General features: G+C 34.3%; 1 protein-coding gene across 3 annotated transcripts in view; it reads left to right on the forward strand.

The window, feature by feature from the left end:
- Positions 1–22,998, forward strand: part of MDGA2 (MAM domain containing glycosylphosphatidylinositol anchor 2) — an 840,045-nt gene that overhangs the window by 727,448 nt on the left and 89,599 nt on the right. For all 3 annotated transcript variants that reach the window (XM_009211479.4, XM_009211478.4, XM_003901752.5), the window contains one exon: positions 222–491. In XM_009211479.4, coding sequence (XP_009209743.3) covers positions 222–491 — 270 coding nt within the window. The remainder of the gene's footprint in view (positions 1–221; positions 492–22,998) is intronic.

Genomic DNA, 22,998 nt, shown 5'->3' on the forward strand with positions numbered 1-22,998 from the left:
TGCATTTGTAAAGCAAGGAGACTCATTTACTTCCTACCCTCAGGAAATCACATTTCCCAACCCAAGCTAAAATTTCTGGGCTTAAATGTGTTCTTCATTCACTTCTCACACTCCTCCTCTATTGCTGCATGTGTTATTAAAAATGGCTTCTTCTAATAAGAGTAGCTTTTGGCTTATTGCAAGTCACATCTTTCATCTGTTTTTACATATCTTTTCTACAGATCCCCCTGCAGTGGAACCAGCATTCTTGGAAATCCGGCAAGGACAGGATCGAAGTGTCACTATGAGCTGCAGAGTACTGAGAGCCTATCCAATACGAGTGCTGACCTACGAGTGGCGCTTGGGCAATAAATTATTACGGACGGGTCAATTTGACTCTCAGGAATACACAGAGTACCCTGTGAAGAGTCTTTCCAATGAAAACTATGGAGTTTATAACTGTAGCATCATAAATGAAGCTGGAGCTGGGAGATGCAGCTTTCTTGTAACAGGTAGGATTCCAGATATTTTCTTTTTATATGTTTTGTTTTTTTAGATCAAGAGAGTTTAGAGCTATGCCAATATAAGAATGAAAACACTTTGTAAATCAATGGAGCATAGAACAGCTTGACTACTCAAGTTAGAGCTTCTACACATTTATTTTTAAGTCAAATTTATTTTAATAGTATAAAGGGTGCACGGGCCTACAAAATTACATAGAAGTTTATCTGAATTCTAGTAGAGTTACTGAGGAGGAGGTAGGTTATTGTATTAGTCGATTCTCACACTGCTATAAAGAACTACCTGAGACTGGGTAATTTATGGAGAAAAGAGGTTTAACTGACTCACAGTCCTGCCAGCTGAACAGGAAGCATGACTTGGAAGCCTCAGGAAACTTACAATCATGGCAGAAGGCAAAGGCGAAGCAAGGACCTGCTTCACATGGTGGCAGGAAAGAGAGAGAGCGAGTGAAGGGGGAAGTGTCACACACTTTTAAACTATCGGATCTCATGGGAACTCACTCACCATCACGAGAACAGCAAGGGGGAAATCCACCCCCATGATCCAATCACCTCCCACCAGGGCCCTCCCCTGACATGTGGGGATTGCAATGCCACATGAGATTTAGGTGGGGACACGGAGCTAAACCATATCAGTTATTTAGAGTATTTCAGTAATAATGAGACATACTGCATACTGTGGTGTTGGCTGGCTTTAATTAGATCAAGTTGCAAATTTTTTTTTCTTTTCAAATCTCATGTGAATAGATAATTGCTCTGGTTTTCTTATTACCAGAATTTTTTTTCTTTTATTTGCTTATTCATGTATGTATTTATTTACTACCTCTCAATATATGATAACTTTCAATTTTGTCTTTGACTGGCCATATGTTTACAAATATTTCAAGAAAAAGCAGTAGAGTTGTATCTGACAGATAGTAAATTAGGGAGAAGTATTGACTTTTGATGTCATTGTCTTTTAAACATTCCATCTGTATTATGACTGATGTAATTATTTACATTGTTTTTATAATCTATATACTGCACATTATTTTTGAGTGACAAATTAGGAATGCATTAAAAGAAAATACTCCTCATTTTTTTTTTTGTCATAGGTAGTTAGTTGTAATAGTTGAAATGTTCATAGTAGTAAAAAAAGAAACTAGACATTGTGTATTATCTAAAAAGAAGTCATAAAAGTGATTAAAATGTTCCAGACTTAAAACTTATTAATAGCATAAATTATAAGTGATAATTTCTAACTTGTGAGGGAACTTTCTAATTATGAACTGCCTTTAGCCATTTTTGCTTTCTGAAATGTAATATTAGCTAGTCTAATCTAGGAAAGCATATCAGATGTCTGGATGAAACTTTGAAACACCAATTAGTTCATCTACTAAAGCATATCAGGATTAGTATTCCTTATGAATTTCTCATAACTCAAAATTTTGAATCTAACATAAGAGAGCCATGGAATAGAAGTATACAAAGATCCATATATTTTTAATGCACAAAACAAATCTTTCAAGATAATGCTGTTTACTTCTGAGACTCAAATTAACTAAAAACATTTTAAATTTTATTTTTTACAATTATTTTACTCTTCCACTTACCATGAATTTTGTATAGTCATCCCAAAGTAGACTTGATCTAACTATACACCAAAATGTGTAGAATCAAACTAAAAGACAATGACATCTATACCTGTATTAACTCACAGGAAATCTTAAAAGATTATTCCTCTTTTCTTTCTTCTTTTAAAATTCTATGTTTATGATGTATGTTAAAGTAAGGGGCTAAAAGAATAGAGTTGTGTTCACTTAGATGTCAGAAGAGGTGTGAGAATATTTTCCTGCTAGGAAAAAGAAGAAAGTAAGCCAAGGTATTTTGGAAACTGTGATGAGCCTAGCTTGTAGTATACTATCTATGTTAAAGATAATTAACTATAATACTAAAAAATACTTTGCATTTGTATACGTTTTATGTATTCATATTTTAATGGTGAAGTCACAGCAGTTTTATGTGGTTTAAGTGAGCTTCATGAGCTTTAGTAGAAACCCAGATGCCATTTTTCATCTTCTACGATGGGCTATGTATTACAAGTTCTAAAGGTTAATGTAGCATATTGATTTATTAGAATAAGCCCATTTGTAAATTTGAAATTCCAAGTATTATCTATATTACTTATATATTAATATGTAGACATAAATATTTCCATTTTAATAGTTCTATAATATTACAGCACAGGATTTAACTGGAGTATGCATTTCAGTTTATCAAAGATTCAAAATGTCTCAATATTTAACTCTGGAAAAACATATTCTTCAATACTTCAAAATATCTGGGCTTATTTTTTCATGGCATGACTGAATATCATTCTATGTTATACCCCATTATGTCCCATCACATTGCTTGATCTAGAAAAGAAAACCAGTAACTCTAGAGTGATTAAATAGATGAAGGATGAACAAAAGAATTAATGATTCAATGAAAGAAAATTTCTGAAAATAATTTTTAAATGAGAAAAAAAGTGAATACAGAGAGAGTAAAAGGATGGCTTAAGTTGAAAATAAATCATATATATTTTAGAAAGCTAGCTAGTGCCCTCTGAAAAAGGTAAGTCTATGTCCTAATCCCTGGGAACTGTGGATATTAACTTACAAGGCAACATATGTAATTAAGTTAAGGATTTTGAGAGGAGGAGCTTATCTTGAATTATCTGGGTGGGTCTCAAATGCAATAACATGTATTCTTATAAGAGAGAGGCAGGGGGAGTTTTAAGAGAGAAGAGGAGGCAATGTGAGTATGCAGTAATGCAACCACAATCTGAAGAACCCCTGGAGCCACCAGAAGCTGTAAGAGGCAAGGAATATATTCTCCCCTAGAGTCTCTACAGAAGTAGGAAGTAGGGTCCTGCCAGGACCTTGGTTTCAGACTTCTGGCCTTCAGAATTGGGAGAAGATCGTTTTTGTTTGTTTGTTTGTTTAAGCCGTCCAGTTTGTGGCTGTTTGTTATGGCAGTCTTAGATAATAAATACACATTACAACTCACTATTTCAAAGAACCCCTCTCTTAAAAATTATACGTGATGAATAGAACAGTTTTGTCAACTGTCCTCAGCTTTATCACACTAAGCAGGCTAGACCCTGGAGACATGGGTGCATGTGTCTTATATCTCAGCAAAGTTGTAAGAAGGGGTTGCTGTTGCCACCTAAAAGGCCAGCTGGAACAAGTGTACAACTGCAAGAGGCAAGCAGTGCGGAAAATCAACCTGGGAGGTCTCAGGTCACCTACATCAGTAGATTGTGTAGGTTTAAGCTACACATTGGCTTAAACCAACCACAAGGGATGCTTCAACATTGAAATGTTATGCCCATTACATAATATAGCAGAGAAAAGATGTTTCCAGCAGCTTGATTATGTAAGAAACCAGATGACAGAATCTACTGGTAGATTCTGTTGACAGCACCACAGATTAATGAAGATGCACTTTTATTCTTTTTTTGAACATGAAGACCCAGGTAATCTGCAGCCAAATGCAGTGTTTATTTGTAAAGTTTTAAATTATCTGTGCCTTTCAAATTGTTCTAATTGATATTCCTAAATATTTAGCAATCAAGATGTTTGCTCTAAGCTATTCTAATTATGTTCCCACTAACTACACTTTCTTCATATTTCTTCACTTTAACAGACTTGCTTCTGACATTATGTTTTTATTGAAATGTTTATGGGTGTCAGGAGACTAAGATTTCTTGACAAGTCAGGCAAGACAATAAATAATGTGAAAAAAGCATAATTTTTATATTAGCTTTTTTGTCTAGTTGCTTAAATGCAATGGTCTAAGCATATGCATTTATTACATGGTTTTAGATAAAAGAAAATAAGAGCAAAATAAAATGGTAATCAATGTTCCCTATATAATCCAGGAGATAGAATGCCCTTCTAACTTCCAGAAAGTGCATGTACACAGTTATATATACTTAGACTTGTAAAACATTTAGGAATTTTATCAATGGAGACATTTTAAGATTCTTTTAAATGAAAGATACTAAAGGAGTGTTCTTTTTTTTAAAGGTAACAGTGTATATATAAAATAGATTTTTTATTGCATAGCCATAAATAATAATTGAGTATAAAACCACTAATATGTACTCTCAACTGAGTTGTTTTTTACAATCAGGAATGTATTTAACAAGTATTTCCTGTCTACTTACTAAGAGTGAGGTACAAGATTAAACATCAAAAAGAGAACAATAAAAACTTTCTCTGAAAAACTGCCAGTTTTACATGTGCATAGCATCTTGAAGTAATTTTGTTTTTATATCTATTGCACTTCTTAAGCCTTATATTCTCTTCTGAGACATTGCAGTTTCCTTTTATCTGATCTCTGAAATTTTCATATTGTTGGGCTTTATTTTCCTAGAAAACCTAGCTTATCTTAAGTGAGAAAGGTTGATTCTGTTCATTGCCTAGAGGATGATATGCAAGTTCTTCACTGTCATAATTCTTCAAAGCATTCATTAATATCTCAAATAAAATATGTAGCATAATCTCTACTTCAGTTCTACCAGTTATTCCAAATTCAATTCAAATGTGACTATGCTGCTTCTCCCAAATCATCACACATTTGTAGGACTCTGCCTTTCTTCACGTATTTCTTTATTCTGAAATACTAGCCTTTTGTGTATCTCTATGCTACAGTTATAGTGACTTTTGCATATGACTTTACTAGGGTTATGTCGATCATTGTTCTTCAACCAAATACACAGGTGCAGGCTGTGATAATATTTTATGTTTCACAAATTCATGATTACTGCTGTAACTGCTTCTCTCTGAACATGTAAATAAACTCCAAATAACCAGGATTTAAACATGGCTTAACCATTATTTAAACAGTCTAGAAAATTATTTCACTCAGGTTAAGTGATGTATCATTTCAGAAAGTAACACAATGATTCTGCTCCACAAAGTCCTTGGGAATTCAGGCTTCTTCCATCTTAATCCTCAACCACCGTCAATAAATGGTACATCTTATAACTCTGACTACTTAAATTGCAGCTATTAATTCCACATTTCCTCCAAAAGTGAAGCATGCTTCTTCTTTTTGAGGACACTTCCCAATAATTTTACACATTTTTTTCTGGTTGGATATTGAAAATAATCATATTTCTTCACTGTCAATTAATGTTGTGGGCATATATTTTATTTTAAGAAGATTAAATTGCATTATATATATGCACATATATGTGTGTATATATACATATATATACTATATGTGTGTGTGTGTATATATGTTGCCTTTATTGAAAATAGTACAATGAAATTAAAATGAAATTGCCAAGGAGAATCCTTGAACTATAGTTTTATCTGTGTAAACCTTGCACCAACACTATTATACCCCTTTTTCAGAGCCATGAACATTTCGAGTCTCAGAATAATTTCAAAAGATAGATGATAAGAGGTTTGATTAGTGACTCAAGATATTTTAATGCTAAACATAATAAAATTGATGGTGCTGTATTGGTTATTATTTCTGCATAAAGAATTACTACAGAGTCAAAAGCTTTAAATAACATATTTATTGTCTCACGGTTTCTATATGTCAGGATTCCAAGCATGGCTTAGGTAGGTCCTCTGTTCTGGGTCTCACAAGGCTGCAATCAGACTGTTGGTTGGGCTGTGTTCTTGTATAGAGGCTCAGCTGGGGAAAAATACCTTCCAAGCTTATTCACATTACGGAAAGAATTAATTTACTTGTGTTGTATGATAGAGGCCCTGCATTTGCTGGCTATTTGCTGGACCTACCCTGAGACCCTAGAATATGCCTGCAGGTCCTAGAAGCTGCCCTCAATAGTTTGTCCCATGGGCTTCTAAAAAATGGCTGCTTATTTCAAACCCACAAGAAGAATCTCTAGCTCCAGTCTGCTAAACTGGAATCTTATGTACATAATACAATCACAGAAGTGACATTCTGTCACAGTTTTTAGATTCTATTAATCAGAAAGAAGTCACGGTTTTTCCCTGACACTGAAGGAATTATGCAAAGATATGAAAAACAGGAGACAGGAATCATTGGGAGTCATCTTAGGGTCTTTCTGCCACAAGTACCAGCATTTCCTGCCACTGGGAGTCCTTTTTGAACATAGCCTACATAGGAATGAAACTGCTATATCTATTGAAATATTAACTAAAGAAATCCTTCAGAGTTTAATCCCTTTCCTTAATCCTGCCAAATAGGGTTTTACAAAGCAAAATTTTGCCTGTAACTGCTACTCTCACCTTTAGTTTGGAAATATTTGAGCTAGGATTTCACATCCTGTGTTTTCCTTTTGGCATATGACAATATTCATATTGACATATTGAAACTACCAATTTCTCCATGTTCAGTATATAAAGAATTTCAAAATGACTGAGGATTTTAATATCACCTAAAACAAGATGTTGGAGGAATCTAGCATTTCTTATTCCTGAAGAATAAGTGAGAAGAAACAGCTACTAAAGGAGATTTGACTACACATCAAAACTAAAGTGTTTTATCTTTTTCCTTTCTAATTTTGGATTGAATTAATAGTTACCAGATAGAAAATATATTTTAGTCTCTGGCAGTGTTTGTATTTATTTATTTATTTATTTATTTATTTATTTATTTATTTATTTATTGCTATTCAGCTAGATATTTCTTTCTTAATAATGTCTAAAAATGAGCAAAATAATATTGTTGAAAAATCATTAATAACTATCAGAAGTAAGAGCAGTCTAAATATACTTTGAAAATGAAAAATAATTGCCAGTAAAATTGCCTGTGATAACTCTAAAAGACAAGAAATTTCAGTGTCAAATCAAAGTTTCTCAAGGCCAGAATTTTGCTAAATTTATTAGAATTTTATTTATGATGATAACAGGTGGACTAGTGGATCCCAATATTTTAGCCAGCTTATGAGTTGCAGTTGTATTGCAAAATAACCTTAAGTAGAAAATGATAATATATCCTAACAATTCCATGTACAGCCTTCTGTAGTTTACTGAGTGATTCCACACATACTCTTATCATCTCCAACAACCCTACTACATATACAGAAGAGATGGTATCACCCTCCTTTGATAGATAAACTAACAGAGGTCCAGGAAGCCAAGAATAACATAGTTCAAACTCTTTTTGACACATGTCAGTGACTCTTTTATTAGTGATGATAAAGGAATATTTGAATAATCAAGCCAGATAAAATATAAGACAGTCCATGCAAAATCTGGAAAATTAGGGATAAAAATGTAAGTATCACTTAATGAAGTTAATGCTGTCACTTATTACTAAAATATATACCTTAATATTTGACTTAAATTCATATAATTTTTTAAAAAATTTATTTTTCTCCAGTAAACATATGACGAGGTATTTATATTTCATATCATATTTAAATAAAAACTTCAATTAAAATTTTTGTCATTTTTGCAGCAGTTTGATGGCTCCTTAATTTATTTGCATTACTCATATTCTTCATTATAAAATCATGTAATTTCTTCAATAAAAGATTCAGAGCAATGTTACTATCAAAAATCTACTGTTGGACTCTCTTAAAACTAAAGCATTGCAATGCTAAAGATCAATTTAAAGCGCAACTACCATTCAACCCCGCAGTCCCACTGCTGAGTATCTACCCAAAGGAAAAGAAATCATTATATAAAAAAGACACCTCAACTTGTATATTTATCACAGCATTATTTACAATAGCAAAGTCATGGAATCCAACTAAGTATCAATTAATAGGTGACTTGATTAAAAAATGTGTTATATATATATGAGGAATACTATATAGCCATAAAAAATTAATGAAATCATATCCTTTGCAGCAACATGGATGAAGCTGGAGGCCATTATTCTAAGTGAAATAACTGAGAAACAGAAAATCAAATACCAATGTTCTCATCTATAAATGGGACCTAAACAATGAATACACATGGACATAAAGATGGAAATAATAGACTTTGGGGATTCCAAAATGAGAGAAGAGAAAGGGAGGTGAGGGTTAAACAATTACACATTGGGAAACATTTCAATGCTCACTATTTGAATGATGGGTACACTAGAAGGCAATTTTACATGGGTATATTATGCAATATACCCATGTAAAAAGCTACACATATGCCCCAAAAATCTTTAAAAAAAAAAAAAAAAAAACACAGTATCAAATTACAACATGGAGAAAATTACGTGAACTCCTCTAGTCCACATGGAACTCTTGTGGATAATCTGTTGTGGGTACAGCTGTCTTTTATTCTTGGTCAGTATGTAAAGAAAGTTCTCCCATGAATGAAAGATTTTAACATCTTCTAACAGATTAGCTCTGTACAAGCAATGTAATTCTTTGTGGTCTTGCTTCCTCTATCTGTCGAATGGGAGATGATAAATCTGCTTCCCATGACTCACATAATTTTAGGATTATCTGATAAGCTAATCAATGTGAGTGTTTTAAAAACAAAGCAATATGATCATATAAATGTAAGATGAGAAGATTTCCAGATTTAACCATAGGTAAGCTACTTTCTCTCTGAGTAACACAACAATTAAAAGTGCCCCTCCAAAAAGGCAGAGATGGGGAGGATGACTGATTTCAGAGATAAAGTAAGTAATCAATGCACAACTGAGCTTTGGTTGGAAGAGAAGTGTGGTAAGATTATTAGGCTGGAGCCAATGAGGCCAGTGACAGTATTTTGTGGCTAGTCTGAGAGAGAACTTTGCATTTTAGGTGAGCTTTTTCTGCTCTGTGTATTATTCTGGATGACTTATTGCCTGACATTACCAAGGAGCAGAAAAGCAGCAATTCTAACTTGAAATATTAGGAGAAAAATGGAGAGAGAACCAGAGCTGGAATGGACAGTGTATAGAAATGAGGGCAGCCAGAGTGGTTGGCTCTCAGAGTTTCTACTGTTCTTCCTCTCCTCACATCTCCATTCACACTGCCTCAAGCTAGACCATACCCAAGAGGCAGGCCAACCTAAGATAACAGCAGGGCCTGGACCTAGAGTATTTTAAACTGGGAGAACCGGAGGGAGAAAACTGAAGAGTAGAGGGAAGAGAAGATAGAAATGGTAAAAATGATACTGCAACCAGATCTCTCCATCCTGAAGCACTCCTTCTCTTTACCGAAGGAACACAAGCAAGAGCCTAGGTCATCCTTACTGTCATAGATGGTACAAGGCAATTAGGGCTCTCACAGGAATAAAATCTGCAAAATCCGGAGCAAAACAATTATGAAAGAAAGAAGACAAATGGAATAATCTATTCCACATTAGGTAGGAGTATTAAGAAACAGAAAGTAAGAGTTTTAAATACATAAAATTTCATCCTCAAAGAAAGCAGGAAGGATATAAAAAACATGAAGAAGAAAAAAGAGCATTGCAGAAAAGAAATTGATGACAATGGGTATACAAATATAACAGTTGATATAAATAACTACATTACTAGACTAAATTGCAGAATAGGGACAAGGCAGGAATAAGTAGTTTGAAAGATATCATAGAGGAACTCTCCCAGTAGGGGACACAAAGATAAGTCAAGTGTTAAGAGATGTGAAGGCCAAAAGAATAAATATCTGCTTAGCAGGAAACCCATAAGGAAGTAAAAGACCAAATGCAGAAATAAAATTAAATAAATAAAAAAAAAACATATTTTTTAAATTAGAAAGTAAAAAGCACTAGTGTATTAGTCCGTTTTCACACTCCTGATGAAGACATACCTGAGACTGAGAAATTTACAAAAGAAAGAGGTTTCATTGGACTTACAGTTCTGTGTAGCTGGGGAAGCCTCACAATCATGGTGGAAGGCAAGGAGGAGCAAGTCATGTCTTACTTAGATGGATGGCAGCAGGCAAAGAGAGAGAGGGAGCTTGTGCAGGGGAACTCCTCTTTTTTTAAACCATCAGATCTCATGAGACGTATTCACTATCAGGAAAACAGCATGAGAAAGACTTGCCCCATGTTTCAGTTACCTCCCACCTGGTGCCTCCCACAACATGTGGGAATTCAAAATTAGATTTGGGTGGGGACACAGCCAAACCATATTGGCTAGACCTCTGAGTGATGTGGCTCATGGAATGACAGCAGCAATAGATTGGGAGAGAAATTTACATGCTCTGATAAATTTAAATGAATTTTAAAATATCAAGTACAGAAATGTTTAAAAAGCTATTTATAGAGATAAAGTAGATCATTTATACAGGATTTAGAATTATATAGACATTAAACTTCGTGCAACTTGACATGCAGAGAGATAATGGAGTTATGTTTTCAAAATATTAAAGATAAAATACATTGAAAAAGAATTTTGCATGCAAATAAGTGTACATTTAATTGTGAGGACATGATAAAAATACTCCTATTCTAAAAGTTGATCTTACGAAGATTATTTTTAAAAAAAATTCTTGATTGTTGGAATTAAGCAAGAAAGAGATGAATCTGGGGGAAAAGAATGGAATATGAGAAAGAAGAAAGGATGAGTAAAGACCTAATCAAGTCTGTTTTTTTGTAAACAAGTAATGCTTAAAATATTTTATTCATAATAATTCAGTATTAAGACTTGAGTCGATGCCAATATAACATAAGGGGACAGGTCTTATGAGGACATAAGGGGAAGGACCTAGCATCCTTCCTCTGACCTGTCAGTCATGGTAGGGAGTTATTGACACTAAAAAATCAGTGTTTCACTGTATTGTCAGTTTTCTCTGGGCCTATGGTGTAAGTGAGGTGACTGGAGGAACTTAGGGGTAAAAGAGAAAATTCTAGTTTTGGAATCCTCTTCTCTGGCCTTGGTATGACTAGCCTTTTCTTGTTCTACAAATCTTAATATATGTCATCTCTCAGAGATTGTCTTCAGAATATTGTCAAACCCAGAAATTATGTAACTGTTTGTTGACTACATCCACATCATAATGTATGTTCCATAGGAGCAAACATCAGTCCATTTATTGAATGAATATTTCAGGCCATTAAGATTTCTCTTAACAAGCACTTATTCCTGCTTGTTAGCCTTTCATTTACTGCTATATTGGCAACACAACTCCAGTGCAATATTAGCTCACAAGCAAATGCATTAATTCATTTTGAAGTACAGAAACCTTTGAAAATGTCTTTTTTTTTTTTTTTTGCAGGCACGTTAATAGATTGTTTTGTGAGTAAACAAGGGAGAATATACCAAGTTTCAATAATTATCATATAAATTGGCAATATAGCTGTAAAATCAAACAATAAGGTTATATCATATTGAGCTCACTGCCTACAATCTCCCCTCCAATATCTGTAGGTCCTCATACATAGAGTACTACCAATGAATACTTGTTCAATGAGTGAAGCTATAGGAAGAGAAGGAAAATTTAGAAGTTTAGATCTCATACCTGAATTTTTATTCAGATTAAATTAAAACATTATTTATGGTTTTAAAGATTTTTGTCCACTTTTTGACTCAGTTTATCTGTTATAGCATATTTTTTCTTTATTCTAATTTTCTTTGATTTCTAATTTAAGCAACATTATCTACTTAACCATATGTGTTAACCATGTCTTTAAAATACATGTGTTATACAACTCATGTCTTCGTTAAAAGCTTTTGAATACCGTGCTGTAGCTTTACTAAAATCTTGAAAGTTATCTGGAAAATACTAATGGAGCCACCCTTTCTACTACAAACAACCATAACATGGGGCAAACAACCATAACATTGGGCAAATTGTAACATGAGGTTACAATTTTAAGGAATAAAAACAGACAGTGCAAGACTGCATTTCCTGTGAGAGGGAAACTGATGAATTGAGCCCCATGATTATTCTAGCTCTCCATTTTGGGGAATTTGCTATATATGAACATAGCAAGGTTGAGTCCGAGCAGAGCATGGATTTCTGGCTAAGCTAAAGAAACATATATTAAAACTCAAAGCAGCAAAAGCATCTATCCGCAGGACAAAATATTGTATAGTAAAAAAACTCTGTAGAAGAAGGGTCATAGGGGTTAGTGTGGATCCTTACCTCAGGACTAGACTCTACAAGGATGAGATGATTTACCATTTTCTTCTCTATGGGATTTTTGCAAGCAGAAAATTGATAATAGAGTTCTAGTAATGCTAAAGGAAGCCGGAATTTCAGCTCATCAGGATAGATTATACCTCCTTAAATTCTAAACAACTCCAAAAGGATTAAGTCAGAGCAATAAAAACCATGTCAGAGTAGAGACTTATTCTAGGTACTCCATAACAAAGACTAATACCGCTCTGCTAAAATTTAGAGGGAGGTAGAATTTCATGGTGAATCCCACCAAGTTAGAAGAGCTTAGGAACATCCTTGGATTTCCACAGATTTCATCACTTTTTACATTTAATGAAATGTAAAAAGCTGGCAAACAAAGGTTCAAAAGGGACAGCAGGTAATTGAACTGTCTACTAAACTAAAACTTGACACTCTTTACAGGGTGAAAGAGAGCACAGTCCAGTTATTTATGATATATTATTCATGATGTTCATTAAACAATAAAAATTACCTGACATGCAAAGAAAAGAGGAAAATGTTACTTATGGTCCAGAATAATAGTAGTTTATTAAAAACTAACCTTAAGGTAGGTCAGATGTTAGATGTAGCAAAAAGCTTCAGGTAGCTATTATAAATATTTTCAAAGTATTATGGGAAAATATGTTCAAATAATTAAAGAAAAATGCAGATTTTATGAGCAAATGAATAAGAAATTTTAGCATACAGAAAACCCTAAAAAAGAACTAGATGCAAATTGAACAATTAAAACTGACAATAATTGAAATGAAAAATTATATGGGTGGGCTTAATAGTATACTGGAAAAGGCAAGAGGACTGGTAAAACTGAAAACAAATTGAAAGAGCTGATCCAACCTGGTAGATAAAAAAAAATAGAGGGACTGAAGAATAAACAGAAGAGACCTAAAAACATGGGGCACAATGTAAAACAGTTGAAAACAAGTGCACTTGAAGTTCTAAAATAGAGTGAGAATGGGGCAGAAAAAATGGCTGAAATTTTCTACAAATTTTTGAATCAAACCCTCAGATCCAAGCATATCATGGTGCACAAAACAAGAAAAATGCAAGAAAACCACACGTAAGAATGCCATAGTCCAACTGTGGAAAACTAATGATAAAGAGAAAATTTTCAAAGCAGCCAGAAAAAAAAATGATATTCTGATGATATGCATGACAATTATTTGCTCATTAGAAATAATACAGCCTAGAAGAAAATGGGACATCTTTAAATCTTTAAATATCTTTTGAAAATACTGTCAATTTATATTTTATATCTAGTGAAAATATACTTTAAAAATTAGAGTCAAATAAACATACATATTCTGAAAAATAAAAGCTAGAGAATTGGTAGTTTGCAAAACTGCAGTACAAAAAATGCTAAACGGTGATCTTTATACTTAAGGGAAAGGCTATCAGTGAAAACCAGGATCTATAAAAATAAATGAAGAGGATTAGATATAGTAAATAAGTGGATAAAGATAAAAGGTTATGTTTCTTTTATCTTTCAATTTTCCTGATAAACATCTGTATAAATGGTGGTCAACAAATAGCAGCCTGAGGTCAGCAAACTGTTTTTGTAAATAAAGTTTAATTGGGACACACCTTCCCTGATTTGTTTATGTATCGTCTATAGCTGCTTTCATGCTACAACCGCAGAGGTGAGTCGTTGCAACAATGACCATATGGCTCAAGCCAAGAATATTTACTGTCTGGCCCTTTACAAATAAGTCTGCCAATCAATCTCCGGTTTGAAGAAAAAATAATAACATTGTAAGTTATGATTCACAGCATATTTAGAGCTAAAACATGCCAATAGCACAAGCGATGGAATTAATTTGAATTATACTGTTGTAAATTTATTACATTTGTGATGTGGGAAGTGAAAAGTAAATAGAGACCTCAGAGAAGCAGGAAGTATGGAATGTGATATGTTAACTGGTACAATATTGACTCTAAGTAGAATCGGTAAGTGAATGTTGCATACTTTAAGCCATATAAAAATCCTTAAACAGTTTTTTTGAATTAGTCAAAATACCCCCAGGAAATGAGTAACAGATGAATGAAATATTGAAGAGACAAAACAAAGAGCAAGATGGCAGACTTTAACTCAGTCCTGTTAACAATTATGTTAAATGTAAATGAATTTAAGATTCCAATTAGCTGTCAGAAATGGTAGAACTGGATTGAGAAAAAAAAAATGCAAACTATCTATAAGATACACACTGTTTTCTATGAGAAATGCACTTCGAATAGAAAGACACAAAAAGACTGAAAGGAAATGGGGGAATACATAGCTTTCAAACAGCAGACATAAAACTGCTGGCATGGCTGTACTATTATCAGAAAAAGTAGACTTCAAGATAGAATAATTAAGAGAGTTAAAGAGGAACACAATAATACTACAACAGGAATTTATAGGGAAGACAAAACGGTTCAAATTATGTGAACATCTATCAATAGAGCCTCAAAATTCCTAAATAAAAAATACTACCAGGAGTAACACACTATTCCATAATTATAGTTCAAGATTTTAATACCCATTTATTCGTGATTGATAGAATATGGAGATAAAAAAATCACTAATGTTTTAGAAGATTTTAAGCATACTATTAAGTAAATTAAATTAATTTACCCAATAGATATGAAACCATATGTATACACCAAGACTTAGGCACAAACTTTAATATCAGCTTAATTTGTAATAGCCTCAAACTAGAAACAATCCAAATATCCATCAACAGGTGAACAACTTGCGATCTATTCATGAAACGGAATTTTACTCAGTGTTAAAAATGGAAAGAACTACTGATACATGAAGTGGATGGATTTCAAAAACAATGTCGAGTGAAAAGAACCAAACACAGAAAGTGCATATTTTATTATTTCATTTATATGAATTTGCTGAATAGGAAAAACTAATCTTTAGTAATGAAAAGTGGATTTTTGTTTGCCTGGGTGGAGGGTGGAGGTGACTAATTACGAAGGGGCAGGAGGTAACTTTCTGAAGAGATGGGAATCCATATCTTGATTATTGTGGTGATTACATAGAAATATATATTTTTTCCAAACTCATCAATAATCACACTTAAAATGTATGAATTTTATTATATGTAAATTATATCTTAATAAGGTACTATGGTGTTGTAAATGGATAAAAAATGTGCCAGCTAAGGTAGGCTTGAGAATAGGAAGTGTTTCATATTGTGAATGGCATTTGTTCCATGTAATGTTATAATGTATATAATTTTTCTAATGCATATTGTAGTAACATATGCAAAGTAATTTAGCAAAATTAATTTTTCCTCAAGAATGATTTGTTCCTTTTTCTTCTCCACTAGCCTTCAAAATTCTTTTAGTTGGGGGAGCAAAAATAGTTATTCTTCACAGTATTTCCCCTCTCCATATCATTGTTTCTCTATTATATTTCTTGCATGAAGAGACAGCGAATGTTACATCAAAAATACGGAATGACCCAATTTGTCGGTAGCAAAAGTCATATATAAAAGTTGAATCAGAAATATATCAATTAGGTTTTGGAGTATTACCATTTTGTAAGCAGAGACGGTCACTGCTGTATAAAATAATGGAAAGATGGAGATATCAGTCTCGAACAAGCTAGGGTGTAGGGTTGCAAAACTGTGTCTTACAGCTTGCTCACATTATTTTTTAGTCTGCATTAGATCTAATTTGTAAATAATAAGAAACGGTCTAAAATTTCAAACAGTTTCCTCTGAGAGAAAAGAAACTTTCTAATATTTACTGACATCAGAGAAGAATGAAACAAAGAAAACTGAATGTAGAAAAGCACATCTATGTATATTAATATCCTATGTTTAGTACTGCTATTCTTAAGGGCCTATTTAGCTCTTAGCACATTTGGATTTTTCAGTAGATATTGAGTGGTAATAAAACCAATCTGTGAAGGAATCACAGAACTTTTTAGTTCAGTGGAATCAAGGCCATCTCTCAAACCTCCCGGTGTCTGTTTAAGCACCTGGCCTCTGTCTTTCACCCTGAAGGAATGATTAATGGATGAGAACAGTTCAGAGTGTGTTCCAAGGGCATACCTGAAGCCAGACTTAAAGTGGTCAGGAGAGAGATTCCACAGATGATAGCCCACAGCCTGATCTGGCATCATTTCTCAAGAGAGATTTTGTGACAGGTCTCTAAGTTGAGAAAGTCAATAGAGGTTTTCTTGTTAAAAATTCTGTCAAGGATTCAGACCAGAGGATATAACCAAAGTCTTATGATTTCAAATTACTTAAGTGAGCATTACTTGAGAAATCTCCTTCTTTTATCATTCTAATGACTATTTTAAAAGAATGTATCACAATGGCAGTTACTAGGAGCCTTGGGATCCAACTGCCAGCAGATAGATACCTGCTTTGCAGTCAGATCCAGTCCAGTGATTCCTTGCAAGGTGATAAGAGCAGTTATTTGTGTTGTATTCTTTTTCTTGTTCTAGGATTCATATTCAAGACTTTCAGTTATTCCTGGAGAGTCACAGTGATGCAGGTTCAATAACCAGTTTCCTTTATTCACATCTAAATCTACTTTATTAACTCAAGTTATATATTTTGCAGAAAATAAATGTTCCTAGAAGATAAACAGCATACCTTCTGGGCTTCTCTCCAACTCACTTGAACACCTCTTGCTCCCTGCCCAAATGATATTCAGCACATTCATATTCAGCGATGGACCACCCACATGTGCAGCAGCAGCACTTGCCAAGAAGTTAATGTGGTCTATAAGTACACCACTGAACATTCAGTTCTTTCAGCCTGAGAGTCGCTGGATCAGTTCATCCATCTGTTCCCCTCCACGCACACATTCAACCGATGGTCCTTTAAATGAACACAAGGCTTTTAGATATTTTGGAACTATTAAGTTTTTTTTTTTGAGACGGAGTCTCGCTCTGGCACCCAGGCTGGAGTGCAGTGGCATGATCTCAGCTCACTGCAACCTCCACCTCCCGTGTTCAAGCGATTCTTCCGTTTGAGCCTCTCGAGTAGCTGGAATTACAGGCTCCTGCCATCATGCCTGGCCAGTTTTTGCATTTCTGTAGAGACGGTGTTTCACCACGTTGGCCAGGCCGGTCTTCAATTCCTGACCTCAGGTGATCCGCCCGCCTCGGCCTCCCAACGTGCTGGGATTATGGGGATGAGCCACCGCGTCCGGCCAGAACTATTAAGTTTTAAGGAAATGTATAGCTTTAGTGAAGACTAAATACATTTACTTGCAGCTTATAGTATACTTATTATTCCTGAGTTAAATATTTAACAAAGTACTTGTAGTTCTTATTCTAGAGATTTAGTCAATCCTTATCTTTATAAATTTCTGAGTCGACAATACTTTCAAATAATGATATACTATAGCAAATATGGTTGAGTGCTAGGGATAAACTTGTAGTTTAAGTTTCCATACTCAGAGAGGCAAAGTGGATATCCTTTTGCAGTAAGTCCTCCATCCTATCAGAAAGTCCACTAACCTATACAGTAACTCTGTACATTAGGAGGGGAGAAAAGCTGCTTTCTTGAAGTAGATGTAGTTCCTATACCAGGGCACAAGTGGTAGCAATAGTAATATAGCCTGGATTTCAGCCTCAGTCATGCCTTCAGCCAGGCATGCACTTGGTTGTGAGAAATCATACCCAAAGGTATTGGAAATTAGTGTAAAATGGACTTTGGACAGCCTGAGTTCACAATGTAGCTTCGTGACTTGATGGTTGCTTACTATAGGGCAAGTGGTTTAAGATCTCTAATCTGCACTTTAGTCTCGTGAAAGGACAAAATGATAATCATATTGCCATCTTGCATGAGACTGTAAATATTAAAAAAAACCATATGTATACAACTTGATTAGCATGGTGCCTGACAAATACAGCAACTAACAACAAAAGTGCCTTAAAACATCTTGTTCTGTCTGGGAGAGATTAAGAACCAATTCTTCCTTAGGCCTAGAAATAATTGTTTTATCCAAGATTAAGCTTCCAAATAATGCTTTAGAAACTGCAATTTGTAGTATTTACTGTGAACAATGTTCTGTGGTAGAACACTGGAACCAGGTTTACAAGGTTATGAATAGAAAGATCTCAGTGGAAAGCATTTCATGAGAACCTTGTTAAAAATTTTTTAAGTGACATATAATAATTTTACATATTTATGGAGTCCAAAGCAATGTTTTGATACATACAATATGTAGTGATCAAATCATAGTAATTAGCATATCTACTATCTCAAACATTTATTATTTCATTGTGTTGGGAACATTCAATATCCCCTCTACTAGCTATTAGAAAATATATAATATATTGTAAACTGTAGTCATCCTATAGTGCTATATATAGTACAATTTATCCCTCCTATCTGTAATTTTGTATTCTCTCACAAATCTCACCCTATTCTCTCCTTCTCAACTACCCCTCCCAGGCTCTAGTAACCTCTGTTCTACCCTTTACATCTATGAGATCAACCTTTTTAGCTTCCATAAATGCTTGAGATCATGAAATGTTCAACTTCCTGCTCTTTGCTTATTTCACTTAACGTAATGCCCTCCAGGCTTATCCATGTTGTTGCAAATGACAGAATTTCATACTTTTTTATGGCCAAATAGTATTTCATTGTGTATATATACTACATTTTATCTTTCAAGTCATCCCTTAATGGATACTAAGGTTGATTTCATATTCTGACTATTGTGAATAGTGCTACAATAAATATGGGAGTGTAAATATCTCTGTACTGTACTGATTTCCTTCCCTTTGGATAAATGTCAGTAGAGGGATTGTTAAATCATATGGTACTTTCATTTGCAGTTTTTTGAGGAACTGCCATACTGTTCCCTGTAGTGGCTATACTAATTTACATTCCCACCAACAATGTTTGCATTCCCCTTCCCGTCTTCACCAGCATTTGTCATTTTTTTTTTTTTTTTCATAATAGCTGTTCTAATTGGGGTCGGATGATGTCTTTTTTTTTTTTTGAGATGGAGTTTCACTTTTGTTGCCCAAATTGGAGTGCAATGGCACGATCTCGGCTCACTGCAACCTCCACCTCCAGGGTTTAGGCAATTCCTCTGCCTCAGCCCTCCCAAGCAGCTGGGATTACAGGCTCCCACCAGCACACCCAGCTAATTTTTGTATTTTTAGTAGAGAAGGGGTTTCACCATGTTGGTCAGGCTGGTCTCGAACTCCTGACCTCAGGTGATCCACCCGCCTTGACCTCCCAAAGTGCTGGGATTACAAGCGTTAGCCACCATGCTCAGCAGGATGATATCTTACTGTGGTTCTGATTTGCATTTCCCTGATAATTAGTGATGTTGAGCACTTTTTCAAATATTTTTTGGCCATTTATATGTCTTCTTTTGATAAATATCTTTTCAGATCGTTAGTCCATTTAAAACAGATTGTTTATTTCTGTGCTAGAGATGTTTGAGATCATTGTATTTTCTGGATAGTAAGTCCCTGTAATATGAATAGTTTGCAAATATTTTCTGCCATTCTGCATTGTCTTTTCAGTCTCTCGATTTCTTCTTTTGATGTTCGCAATCTTTTTAATGTAATCCCATTTGTTTATTATTGCTTTTGTTGCTTGTGTTTTTGAAGTCTTATTCATAAAATCTTTTCTCAGCCCAATGTTCTGAAGCATTTCCCCTATGTTTTCTTCCAGTGGTTTTATAATTCTAGATCTTACATTTAAGCCTTTACTCTGTTTGGAATTAATTTTTACATAGAGTAAGAGATAGAGGTCTAGTTTCATTCTTCTGCATATGGATATCTAGTTTGCCTAGCACCATTATTGAACAGACTGTCCTTTCCCAAAGAAATGTTCTTGGCACCTTTGTCAAAAATCAGTTGGCTGTAGAAATGTCAATTAATTTCAGGGTTCTCTATTCTATTCCATTTGTCTATGTGCCAGCACCATACTGTTTTGGTTATTATAACTTTGTAGTATATTTTGAAATTGGTAGTATAACGCCTTCAGCTTTGTTTCTTTTGCTTGAGATTGTTTTCGCTATTTAGAATCTTTTGTGGTTCCATACAAATTTTAGGATTTTTTTTTTCTATTTCTGTGAAGAATGTCATTGGTACTTTGATTAGTAATTGATAGTGATTGCATTGAATCTATATATTGCTTTTGTGTGTGGTCATTTTAACAGTATTCTTCCAGACCATTAACATGGGATGTTTTTCCGCTTTTTGGTGTCTTCCTCAATTTTTTTTAACCAGTATTTTATAGTTTTACTTATAAAGATCTTTTACTTCCTTTGTTAAATTTGCTTCAGGTATTCGTGTGTTGGGGGGTGTGGTATGCCTGTTGTAAATGGCATAGCTTGCTTTATTTCTTTTTCAGACTGTTCACTCCTGGCATATGTAAATGCTACTGATTTGTGTATGCTGATATTGTATCTTGCAACTTTTTAAAATTTATTTATCAGTTCTAGGAGTTTTTTGGTAGTCTTTAGGTTTTTCTGCATATAAAAGTATGCCATCTGCAAAAAGGGACAATTTGACTTCTTCTTTTCCAATTTGGATGCCTTTTATTTCTTTCTCTTGCCTAATTGCTCTGACTAGGACATCTAGTACTGCGTTGAACAAGAGTGGGCATCCTTGTCTTATTCCAGTTCTTCGAAAAAAGCATGTTTAGCTTTTCTTCATTCAGTATAATGTTAGCTGTGGGTTTGTCCTATATAGACATTATTTTGTTGAGGTTCCTTGTATTGTGGGCCTTCTATGCCTAATTTATTGAGAGCTTTTGTTTTTTTCATGAAGGAATGTTCAATTTTATCAAATGCTTGTTCTGTGTCTATTGAGATGATCATATGGTTTTTGTCCTTTATCCTGTTGATGTGATATATGAGAAGCTATCCATACCACAGTATATGAAGGGAAGAGAAAAGTCCTTCAATATCTGATATTACAGAGATGAACAAAAATAAATTAAATTTCCAATACATTATCAGTGAGATTTTTTCCTTGTTTGGATATACACTCTATTTCAAATTTTGTATGTTGGCATTTTTTCACATATTATTTTACTTATACAATTCAAATTCTTATAACATCTCCCTACATGTACCAATATACATGGACCTCCATTCCCATAAATAAAGATATTTTATTTAATAATGGGGGGCGAAAAGTAGCAGTCCCTCATGGGAGAAGAGAAGGCCCAGCAGAAGAGCAAATATGATGTAAGGGAAAGGTGTATATCTGTTCTCTGATTGTCCGGTTGCTTGTGGTTTGCCCCTATCTTATGGGCTGGTGTCAGAAGTTGACAGAACTTTTCAAGAATGAAATTGTAGACATGAACATGAGCTCAAGTGATTGACTGGCAGAGACAAATTATGACTTTTAACCATAGGCACCTTTGTCTTTGTGGACCACTTCCTTCATTAAAAAATAAAATAAGTAATACGTCAAAATTTAAAATTATATATTTATGACTGCATTTATATAAATAGGATCTACAATCCCAATATTATTATTATTATTATTTATTTAGTATTATGTTAATTTTTTCCAATTTTAAAATGAATTAAATTTAAAACATTTTCTTGGACCTCTAAATTACCATAGGTCCTAGGTGCTGTGACTCCTGTGTCTAATGAATAAATCAGTTCTGTCAAGTAAAATGGAAGTGTCACAACTTCCCCCAATTCTCCATGTCAACCCAGGCACTTTCTGCCAAACCCCTCCTTGCGTTCCACACTCATGGAAGTGTTGGAAGCCTCTAGATAGAATATCTGGTAGTGGCGATGGTGAAGGTGAAGGCAGTGGTTAGCTTTGTCTAGCTAGCTTTGTGGGCATTTACCGTAGACTGGTGGAAGATGGAGCAAGAAAGGAAGGGCAGGAAAACCTGATGTAAGTGGCTTTGTGATCACATGTGAGAAATCTCTTGGGGATTCTCAGAAAGAGCCAGGAAAAGGTTTTAGGGCTTGTAAGAATGTGGGTTCTACTAAATAAACTGAGTTTGGGGTTATTTTATATATTGGCTTATAAATGCTTTTGTATATCTTGTGTATTTAGGAGGAGTACAGATAACATTTATGTTTCTTTTATGGCCCACATGCAAACAAACAATTGAGTTTCTATATGGTTGGCTAGATACTTTAGGGATTGAGTCTTCAGCAGAGAATCAAGTAGTATTTCTTAGGTGTGGGATATATAGGGTGAGCTGGATTGGTAAGAGAACTAAAGTGTGCTCACAGTGCCTATAATGTGGGAGATTTATAACAAAGGTGCACTCACTGCAAAATGGGTGATTTGTGCTGATCTCAGAAATTGGGCATAATGTACATTAATCATTTTCTGCTTCCATCTCATTAAATAACATCCGTGGAATTTCTTCTGAACTCCTGGTGCTCTCCATGCCACCAATTCACATTCTCTACGGTTGGTTCAGTAAAACATATGGTGGTGAAATGTGAAATAAGTGGCATAACTCTTGAAGCAGTAGTTTGCAGAACATTCTGTACAAGCAAAAGAGAATC

Source organism: Papio anubis, chromosome 7 (assembly GCF_008728515.1).
Source record: "Papio anubis isolate 15944 chromosome 7, Panubis1.0, whole genome shotgun sequence".
In the NCBI taxonomy this organism is placed as follows: Eukaryota; Metazoa; Chordata; class Mammalia; order Primates; family Cercopithecidae; genus Papio; species Papio anubis.